The 11,327-nt window shown below is 45.0% G+C and overlaps 1 protein-coding gene across 1 annotated transcript; it reads left to right on the top strand.

The window, feature by feature from the left end:
• The first annotated feature begins 4,143 nt into the window (after window positions 1-4,143).
• On the top strand, window positions 4,144-11,103 carry LOC120819601 (very long chain fatty acid elongase 6-like). Its single transcript, XM_040177166.2, has 4 exons — window positions 4,144-4,478; window positions 6,346-6,477; window positions 7,497-7,648; window positions 7,807-11,103. The coding sequence occupies exons 1-4, from the start codon at window positions 4,384-4,386 to the stop codon at window positions 8,235-8,237; spliced, it is 810 nt and encodes a 269-aa protein (XP_040033100.2). The 5' UTR covers window positions 4,144-4,383; the 3' UTR covers window positions 8,238-11,103.
• The last annotated feature ends 224 nt before the right edge of the window (window positions 11,104-11,327 follow it).

The following is an 11,327-nucleotide window of genomic DNA, read 5'->3' as shown; positions in this document are numbered from 1 at the left end:
ATCTGGCGCAGGGGGAGGAGCATCAACTGAGAGGGGCGTGTCATCATTTGTGACAGTTTATCAAAAATCTATACGTAACATCACTGCAAAGAGACACAAAAGCCTGAGTTGCTGCTTGCTGATGTCTCCCTCCTCACACGCACTATAACCTCAACGTGAAAACAGTGGCTATCATGTTGTCATAGCAGCTAAAGAGGCAGAGACATTTATGAGCTGAGGATCACCTTCATGCTTTGTCCACTGTGTGGCGCCAAAGCTGCAGTCTTTAATTGTCAAAGTTCATGTAAAAATTTGCTGGGGTTTGTAAGGTACTTGTACAGTTTCTAGTCCTCCAACATCCCAGTGGGAAATATTTAGTATTGACTGCAACGCAATTGCAACCAGGAGACATTATTACTTTTTAAAAGATTACATTTAGGAATCAGGAAACATTTATTGCCATAATATGTCAGACATACAAGGAATTTGACTTGGCGGTTGATGCAGACAGTACGACAATGGACAACGAGACAACAAGAAAAGTAAAAGTTAAAAATATTGAAAAATAAAAAAATAAAGTGCACCAGCGAACAAAAAGTGACAAATGAAAGTGACAAGTGAAAGTGACGTGTGCAGTGTGAAAGAGAGTGACCGTTGGAATGTCAGAGTCAGTCAGTGAGAATGCCCGACTGCCCACGGGAAGAAACTGTTGGTGTGGCGGGAGGTCTTAGTCCTGATGGACCTCAGCCTCCTGCCAGATAGAAGGGGCAAAAACATTTTTGTCCGGGGTGAGAGGGGTCGGCTACGATGTTTTTAGCTCGCTTCAGAGACCTGGAAGCGAACTAGTCCTGCAGGGACGGCAGATTGCAGCCGATCACCCTCTCTGCAGAGCGGATGACACGCTGCAGCCCGCCCTTGTCCTTGGCTGTGGCTGCAGCGTACCAGATGGTGATGGAGGAGCAGAGGATGGCCGTGTAGAAGTGGATCATCATCGTCTTTGGTAGGTTGAATTTCTTCAGCTGCGTCAGGAAGAACAACCTCTGCTGAACCTTCTTTGTGATGGAGCTGTTCAGATGTTCAGCTCCCACTTGAGGTCCTGGGTGATGATGGAGCCCAGGAATCCACAATAGTGACGGGGGAGTCACACAGGGTGATGGGGGAAGGTGGGGCTCTGTTCCTCCGGGAATCCACAACCATCTCCACTGTCTTTAGAGCGTTGAGCTCCAGGTTGTTCTGGCTGCACCACGACACCAGATGGTCAGACTCCCACCTGTAGGCGGACTCGTCCCCACCAGAGATCAGTCCAATGAGGGTGGTGTCATCCGCAAACTTCAGGAGCTTGACGGACTGGAGACTGGAGTTGCAGCTGTTGGTGTACAGGGAGAAGAGCAGAGGGGAAAGAACGCAGCCTTGGGGGGAACCGGTGCTGATGGTCCGGGAGGCTGAGACATGTTTCCCCAGCTTCACGTGCTGCTTCCTGTCAGACAGGAAGTCTGTGATCCACTTGCAGGTGGAGTCGGGCACGTGCAGCTGGGAGAGTTTGTCCGGGACGGGATGAACAAACAGGATCCTGCCGTAGGTTCCTGGGGAGTCCAGATGCTGGAGGATGTAGTGGAGGGCCATGTTGACAGCATCGTCTACAGACCTGGTGGCTCTGTAGGCGAACTGCAGGGGGTCCAGGAGGGGGTCGGTGAGGGACTTCAGGTGGGTCAGGACTAGCCGTTCAAAAGACTTCATGACTACAGAGGTCAGGGCGACGGGCCTGTAGTCATTGAGTCCTGTGATCCTGGGCTTCTTGGGGACAGGGATGATGGTGGAGGCCTTGAAGCAGGCTGGTACGTGGCATGTCTCCAGGGAGGTGTTGAAGATGTCAGTGAACACCGGAGACAGCTGGTCAGCACAATGCTTCAGGGTGCGGGGAGAGACGGAGTCCGGGCCCGCTGCCTTACGGGGGTTTAGTCAACAACAAAAAAGCCATCATCGCGCCATCTTGGTAAGATTGTACATACAAAATATATTTTAAAAAGGTTTTATATAGGTTGGTATTTAATAACACTAATAATAATAATGACAATAATAATAACCCCCGCGACCGACCCTGTGTGTAGGATAAGCGCTTTGACAATTAAGAAATATAAATACTTAATATTAATATAGTACTTTGTTGCTAACTTTCATATTCAAATGTTTACTGTCATCTCAATTTGGCTGACTTTCTCTGTGATTGGAGGAGAAGCCAATTATAATGCAAAGATATGATTACTATTACGATTAATTCTTCTGGTTCAGTACTACTACTCTTAAGCACCAGAAACCCTTTTGAAGGGGGCCAACGCCGTTGGAAACCCAATAATTCTGCCCCAGAACATCTCATAAGGGACATGCATCAAGCACAAATATGTTTATTCTGACTGGTATGTTTTTTAGGAAACATCTGTTGAATTGAAAGTCTTGAATCTCACACCTGAGATCAGGTGATAAAGCAGCGACGGCCTTGAGGGCAATATTCTGCTAGTTGAGCAGATTCTGGTGAAATTGCAACACATCACGCACCAAAACCGTCTGGCAATTGACTCGTCAACCTTTGATCTGCTAATAACCCATTTGTGATTCTGCTCAGAGAGATGTGTGTGCAACAACACGTTGCGCCACCACTTACCTAGTCGCTGCAGATGAAAGTGACTCGGTGCCCTTTGCCACAGAACCATGAGCGGATTCAGTTTAAGCAAACACAGATAGCGCTATTGAACATGTTGGCATAGATAAAAACCTTTCATTTATAAAGAAATACATGAAGGATTAATTCAAGATCTAACTGCGAGTTATTTACCTTTGTTAAAACTCTAATCTCTAATCTAAAGATTATTTTACGGTTAAATAAAATGTGCATAACAATTCACCAAAGTTAGGTGACATCTTTAAATGCTTTGTATTGTTCGAACAGAAGTCCAAAGAAGGCAATCCGATATTCACATTTTGACAAAGAATAACGACACGTGGTTTGGGACATTTTCTAATTCTACTAAATAGCTTTTTAACTTGCTAATAATGATGTACTCAGATCTAGATTGGGGAAATGCTCTTATAAAAGTAAAATTTGAAGTAAAATACATAAAGGATTATAAAGGAGGATTTCAAAATACTATATATTTACATTATTGGATTATAATTATTTATCCATCAATGTGTTTGTCACTTCAACGCTGTATTTGGGGAAAATGCACACTTTATTTCTATATGTATTAGTTGATTATATTCTATATCTATAAATCTATGCTATATAAGTAGTAATGTAATGTAATGTAATAAGAGTAGCTAAAGCTATGAAATAAATGTAATAAATAAATGTAGTGGAGTAAAAAGTATAAGCGGTAAAGTAACATAAGAAAACCCCAAACAGATCAGTTATTTGTATTGAACAATAATCGATTGATGTTAATTATTAAATCATATGAGTCCAGAGTTTGTCTGGTGTGATGAAAATGACCTGAGGGGACCCACTGGTGATGAAACGTCACAGCCAAGCCCCGCCCCCTCCGCTCCATCCCCTCACGCGCGTTTGGTCAAACAGTACAGTGTCAACGAGAAAAACCGGAAACCGATGATTCAAACCTCACAATTAAGGTTCAGCCTGCTAACCAATTATTGGTTCCATTCGTGTATCAATTGCTTGTAATGTATTAGTCTTTTAATCCATAAAATGTCTGAACTATAAAGTAGCAGTTCAACACATCCCAAAAGTAGGTCTTCAAATAGCTTGTTGTGACTCTAACGCCACCCCCCACCAACATTGAATAAACAAGCAGCTGAAGTAATTAGCATTTGTATCATATACATTTACTATTTCCAAAATACTTTCCAATTATGCATTAACTAATTATTCTGCACGATTAGTGCTGTATTTCAAGCTATATCTTTGTATGGTACCTAAAATATGAAAATATAACAATAAACAACAAACGGTCTGTGATCTGATAGCTTTTCATCAGGGATGAAAAACACATTCAACTTCACAAAATAAATATATCACATCATCAGTACACTTCAGTATTTAGTCTTTACATATTAAAGACTAAATATGTAAATATGCAAAAAAAAATAGCGGTAAACGGAAGCGTTTGCTGCGTCATAGTTTTTATTCTGAAAGTCCAAACCGGAAAAGCATTTTTTTCTTTGCTAGCTAGCTTGATGGTGGTGAGGAGAGTGAGAGGCGGTGGGGAAGTGCGTCTGATGGTACCGCATCCTCCCGTCGTCCCGGACTCCGACCGGCGAGCAGCCAGATTATATCAGCTGGAAGAGATCACGGAAGCAGCAGTCGGGCTGTATCCCCCCCCTCCCCGCCAGAAGGCCGGCTCGCTGCGCTCAATTTAGCGGAAGAAAAGCGGACAAGACGAGAAAAAGAAAATGAACGCGACGGAGCTCACGTCCCCGCCATCGGAGTACGACTTCGAACGGCATTTCGACGAACGAAGAGCCCTGGAATGGATGCAGGAGAACTGGTATGTAACACAAAAGAAGACTAGCTTACAGAAAGACAAAAAGCCCTGACGGCTTCCCGCGGTCACCTCCTCTAACGCGCTTCTCTTTCTTACGTGAAAGTGTCGCATCCTGATTGCTGAAACACGCGATAAAGAGCCGAAGCTAGCTTCATAAACCGGGGGAGCAGGGGGGGTTACCCGCTTTAATTCATACGTCCTTGAGGATGGAAATCTTTGCTCCCATAGGTCAGACTTTAGTCTTGATTCCATTGCATTGACAACCCTTTGCGTATATGCAGATGAGGCTGATGTGTGCTGTGCATGCAGCTAAAACGTGTTGTCATCTCAAATACACACAAAGAAAAACGTGTAGCTTTGTGTGCACAAAGGCCTTCGCTGCGCTATCAAACATGTCGGTGAGCAGGAAGTCATCACCCAGCAATAGGGACACCGAGTCGGTCTGCATCACCCCCCCCCCCCCCCTCCCCCTCTCCTCCATATCTTCCTTCTCTTATTCCATTCCTTCCTATTTTTCCTCTTTCTCTTCATCCTCCTCCTCTGGACCTCCTCACGGCTACAAGATGCAAGAGGTTTTTTGTGCTTCAGCATTTCCTTCTGCTGAGTCCTCAAGCAGGTGTTCTTCTCTAAGGGGGTGAGTCACACCTCCAGGCTGCAGCTTCGTGGATCAATTAAACATTTGTTACTGTTCGTAATATATATATATATATAAAGTGACCCATGTCTAAAGTAGAGTAACTTATTATGATGCTCCTTGTGTGTGTGGAGCTTATACCTGTTGGCTTCTTCCCCTCCGATGTGAGGAATCAAAGCTTTTCTCTGTCATGTGTGACACGGCTTCCGCGTGACAAACCTGCAACATATATCATACATAAATGCCCCCAATAATGCCACCTGTCACCTAAGCACACAAACCCTCTCCGTCGCTCTGACACCTGTTACGTAACCACGGCGACGTGACTATCAATTGAACCAAGGCGACCGTGGTGTCATTTGCACAAAATACTACATAACTGTATATAGTGCACATTTCTGCAGTGAGCTTATATAACTATAAGCTTCATATGGTTCAGCCAGAAGTGACGTCTTGTCTTCTAACTGCTTTTCTGTTGTTGTTTTATTCTGTTGAATATCCAAAAGTATTCAGGAGTATTTCATCTCCCAATTGTTTTTTTATTGAAAACAAAATATTGTAACAGGTTTTAGAGTCAGACGAAAACATGTTCATGAACATTGATAATCGACAGATCAGTTTTCGCCCCTGTATTCATCATCAGTAGCCCCCCTCCCCCATGTAGCATTAACTGGGTCAAGCAGCATCTACTCGGCCTAATATGCGTTATCTGGATTAGTCGTCTGGTTTAATTCGCAAACAACCACATACACACACATGAGTACGTAATGCATATTATGATAATAATAAATCAGGTGTGGCTGTTTTATTATCAGTTTCTTCCCCGTTCAGCCTCCTGGGCTCCGCAGTCGGCCTCTGTTGATTAAAACAATAAGGATCTGCTGATGAGCCGGGCGGCGCTCAAATTGCTCATTGCGCAATTGCTCATTGCGTGAGTGATTGCGCAATCGCTCATCACTCACCGTGTAAACGTCAGTGTGTCAACAATTCATTTCCGTTAATCCTGCGCTGGGGTTCAACGAGGAGGAAGGACGGCGTGCTGTTGTGTGTCTCGTTGTGTTGAAAACAGTTTAATTCCAGTTGAATGCAGTCTTATACTGGTTTAAGACACTAGTGTCGGTATTACCTTTTACTTGACTTACTCTTGTTGCTATTGTTTTACATTTTGCAATTGTGTATTATTTATTGTAAACTTTGTTATTGTTCTGTTCTAATGCTGTGTGCTTCTGTTGACAGGAGCAAAGCCTTCATGTTCTGCGGCCTGTACGCTGCGCTGGTGTTCGGCGGTCAGCACTTCATGAGGGAAAGGCCCAAGCTGAACCTGAGACGCCCTCTGATGCTGTGGTCACTCAGCCTCGCCGTCTTCAGGTGAGTCGCGGATGATCGACGGTTCCTCGGTGGATTGATAGTGGATTAAGTCGTTAATCGAGCAAAGAATACCGCAGGTTGTCAAGGAGAAATGGTGGATCTGCTCTGAATGATGGTCAGTGGCTTTTTATAGAATAGATGGTTAATTGAGACACATCGTCAACAGATTGTGCTCCCTCAATTGTCTTTGGGAATTGTATCTGTAATATTTCCTGGATCTAAGGGGTCTCTGACATCTCTGTCCCTCCATCAGTGGTTTTCAGTTTGTTGTTTAGCACACATTAATGAGTGAAGTTCAATACTACACAAGGTGCAAATACAAGAGCAATTCTCAAAACCACAACATCACAAATCAGAAACAAAGGAAACAAAACAAAAAACGATCTGGCCTCTCGGTGTGAAACCTGTAAACTGGATGAAACTAGATAACCATCAGTTTTACCTGCAGGAGAAACCAGTTAGATGACACGGCTCACCACACACATACCTTAAAGAGGTATGTTAACAATATTTAATTAGATACAATAAGACACCTACATTTCCATTTGGAGTCTTTTTAGACATAAACACGTGTTTTCTAAAACAATATAATAACACAAAGATTAGATTTTCTTTTCCAGTGTTGGAGGACGATTGGAAAGATGACAATCTAAAGATAATATTTGCTTGTACAGCTTCTGGCAGTGGCTCCCAAACTGGTTCTGTCAGTGCTCCTTTGAGCATATCGGGACGTGATGATGGTGATAATGGTTGCGTTAGGGTTGGTGACGAAGCTGCGACCCCCCAGATTGGGAACCGCTGCTACAAGAGATTGGGTCACTCTGGAGGATGAGCGGGCGGGTCTTGGAGTCTGGGGGGGTTTAAGATCTCGGCCCATCTAGACCTGAACGTAGAAGTATTCAGAGTCGCAGATACAGATCGCTGGTCAATATAGGGTCATCCAGCTGATAATCCCTCATTCAGAGGGATTTGGGGGAGCAGAGAGGTTAACCGTGTGCTGACATGTCCTCTCTCTGCAGTATCATCGGAGCTCTGAGGACCGGGTCCTATATGCTGCACATCCTCACGGCCAGCGGCTTCAGACAGTCTGTGTGCGACAACAGTTTCTATAGCGCCCCCGTCAGCAAGTTCTGGGCCTACGCCTTCGTACTTAGCAAGGCCCCCGAGCTGGGTAAGGCTTCCTCTCCAACCCTTTTAGAAGACTCTTTATGCAGTTGGTGTGTGTGTGTGTTCACTTGACATTAAAGCACGGCTGCTTTAGTTTCTGCTCTTTTCTGATCCTAAAGCAATGAGCTTCGTCGTGACGGCGGCCTCTTTTCCCTCACGCAGGTGACACGGTGTTCATCATCCTCCGGAAGCAGCGCCTCATCTTTCTGCACTGGTACCACCACATCACCGTGCTGCTCTACTCCTGGTACTCCTACAAGGACCAGGTGGCGGGCGGCGGCTGGTTCATGACCATGAACTACTTGGTCCACTCGCTCATGTACACGTACTACGCGGCGCGGGCGGCCGGCCTGCGGGTGCCCCGGCCCTGTGCCATGATCATCACGGCCACCCAGATCCTGCAGATGGCCATGGGCCTGGCCGTGCTGGGCCTTGTGTACCGCTGGATGCACGAGACGCACTGCCCGTCCAACATGGACAACATCGCGTGGGGCTCCGTCATGTACCTCAGCTACTTGGTCCTCTTCGCTTTGTTCTTCTACCGGTCCTACCTCGGGGGCTCCTCCGGGGACAAAGGGTCCAAGGCAGAGTAGCTGGCGTTTGTCGAAGCGCGCCACACGTAGAGGAGGACCAGCGGCTAACCGCTGGTGTTCACTCGACTTCTCTTTTAGGCGCCTGTAGCTCGACGCGGTGACGCAGTAATGGATTTGGAGCGAGAGGTTCGGACGGAGCGCGGCGCGTTGCATATCCATTTAAAGGCACAGTGTGTAGTAAATTTAAAACAAGTTTATAGCCGAAATAGAATAAAATACACACGGATATGTTTTCATTGATGTAGAATAAATTGAAAGTAAGAATTGTTTGTTAGCTCACAATGACCTTCAGAGGGTTTGCTACTCTGGAGAACCCCACGTTATTCTGACCACGATGACCATGATTTACAGTAAAGTCTTTTAAGGATATTCTATATAAACCACCAGATGCCACCAAACGTACATACTGTGCCTTTAAGAAAGGGAAACGAGGAATAACACGTTGGTTGATTAATGCCGTCCTGAATTCATTTATATTACCGCCTCGGTGACCTTGGCCAGTAAAAACGTCTAAAGGGAAAAAAACAACTGGCGAATCTGAACTGAACTATTTGACAACAACAGGATAGTTAACGTTAGCGCTTGGCAGCCGGTAGCATCAGACGTTACTGAAGGACACATGGAGCAACATTACCATGTGTTTTATTGGGATTAACTCAAGGCTTTATCTATAATAATTACAGACAAAGTAAAGGATGTGGGATTTATTGCTTGGTTTTCTCAGAGGTATCAAGACCCTGGGACCTTATTTTGGCATCGACCAATGAAGTTCTGATACAGTAGTACGGGACAGAGACGATGGACCCGGAGGTCTTCAGGAAGTCAAACATTGTCTTTTCAATATTTCTGTCTATGTCCGAATGAAACACACTAAGTTAATTAGCGAGTGACAGCTGCTCGTTCCACCTGCTTCCATGCTTTACGCTAAGCTAAGCTAAGCTAACCACGTCTCAACTTGAACTATTCTACTCTTAAAATAATAGTTACTAGCACAAGTGCGACCTTCATGATAGTGAGTTTATGATTAACAAAAGGGAACAAAGACACAACACACTGAATGAAAGAAGGGTTTTGCCTAATAATTAGTTTTACGGACATCACACGCAGCGTTTCAAATGTGCAGGTGGAAAACGCGCTTTTTTCCGCTTCTTTCCGCTTCTTTCTGCTTCTTTCATTCATCTCGATTGTCGTGGCAGGAAGCCGCCGCACACAATTGCAGAAAGGGGAACCGCGACTATCGATAAAGATCTGAACACATTCCTCGCAGAGGCGCGTCGTGTTAGCGCGTCGTGTTAGCGCTCACAGCCGAGGGGCTATTTGAAGAACAACGTGAGTTTGTGAACCCGGATTTGTTTTATGGACCTCACTTCCCACTCGAACCCCACGTGGCCCCTTATTGTAGGACTAATACATAAAGTACATCTCCACGTGGTGTCTCTCTGTAGTACCAGTACATTAAGTACCTCCCATGTGGCGTCTCTTTGTGGTAGTAGTACATTAAGTACCTGTGTTTGCTGTGGACTTTAGACCCGTGGTGTGGCTTCACTCATTATTCTCCACACTCTTTGTGCAGGACTGATATCTCATGACCAAACGTACCTGTACAACCGTCGCCTGCAGTAATGTTCCTGTTCTTGTCAACCATCAGAGTAGTACAGGACTGGTACAAAGTACTTCATTGTTTAGGTTGAGCGCTTTAGAGGAATACACAAAATGAATTGTCTGACAGTTTACTGACCTGGTGTTTCCCCGAACTGTTCTTCAAGAGCTCAAAGCACAACGGGCCCAGTGATACATGAAAGTTGTCTTGAGGGTAAAGTTTTCACTTATTCTAAATAAGACTTTAAGATAAAAGAAGAAACAGGCAAATACAAATCATTTATTGAAAATGGAATTGACACAAATTTTCCTTTCTCTACTTGTTAGTCTCCTTGTGCCCAAATCCAGATTATTTGATCCTTACTGAGCTGTAATTTAAACTGTTCTCTAAAGACAAAAAAGCGTGCGCTGGAGAACCGTAACACATCTGGGCTGCTGTGATCAACGAGCCGACGCGTCCGTCTGTAAATAGCTCTAGAATCTATTTATTTTCTATATATATCCCTTCACTCGGATTTACCTCCCTGTCTGATGTCTGTAGACGTTTTCCCACATCCGCTGAAGACGAGCATCACTTTTCGTGGCCGCGCCGTCTCTCCCGGAGGCGTAAAGGATCAGTCGCTCCCTGTTTGGAAGCAGCGTGTTTAACCAGCGGCCCGTGTGACGTCCTCTGTGTTTTGAAGCGCGTCGGTCTGACCGCGTGAAGGCGATCGTTCTGCCGTTAAATTGAGCTTCTTTACCGGCGGAGGAGCGGACGTTTACGCGCTTTTTATTCCCGCTGGGACCTCAGCGCATGACCTCGGCTCTGCGGGATCGGTCCTGCACAAATGAAACATCTGCACAGATTGAAACGGGCAGACGTTTTTTTCATTAAGGTTCCCTGACATCACAGAAACACACCTTTTGTGTGTGTGTGTGTGTGTCTAAGGGCTGACACCACAGATGTGGCTGTCAATCATCTCCCCAGCGACATGAAGGTCTTCAGTGCTTCTTTTTCCTCTTAACACCTGAAGCTGTTGGATCCGGTGGAAACGGGGCCGAGGGAAGTGAGGTTTTTTGTAACGTCGGCGATGATTCCTGCTCAGAACTTTTTAACTTGAAATGATGTTGTGCTTCATGTGCTTGTGCCAAACCATGCTGCTGTTATTTGGATGTGGTGAGTCGGTTTGCGTAAACTGCTCTCAGATTAAGCTGCAAACGAAGGAAAAAATAACAGTTCAAGGGCTTTGATTGTTGAAATGTTGTTTCAATAAATACGTCACAATAATGGTTTTACACTGTCTCCTTTCTTTGTTCCAGACGGGAGGTCTTCTTTGTGACCGTGTTTCAGAAAACACATTCAATAAAAGCTTAAATGCTGCAGTAGAATGAGAGGTTTTCTAAAGGGACCCTGGTGGTAGAGATACGATCACTTTAGTCCACAAGGAGGCGCTAGAATCACCTCCAAATCAAAATTCCTCCTGGAAGCTTGAACCACTGGACCGTTTGCAA

The sequence above is a fragment of the Gasterosteus aculeatus genome, chromosome 5, assembly GCF_964276395.1.
Source record: "Gasterosteus aculeatus chromosome 5, fGasAcu3.hap1.1, whole genome shotgun sequence".
Lineage (NCBI taxonomy): Eukaryota > Metazoa > Chordata > Actinopteri > Perciformes > Gasterosteidae > Gasterosteus > Gasterosteus aculeatus.
Note: the sequence above shows the minus strand (reverse complement) of the source record. Positions and strands in the feature narration are given on the sequence as shown.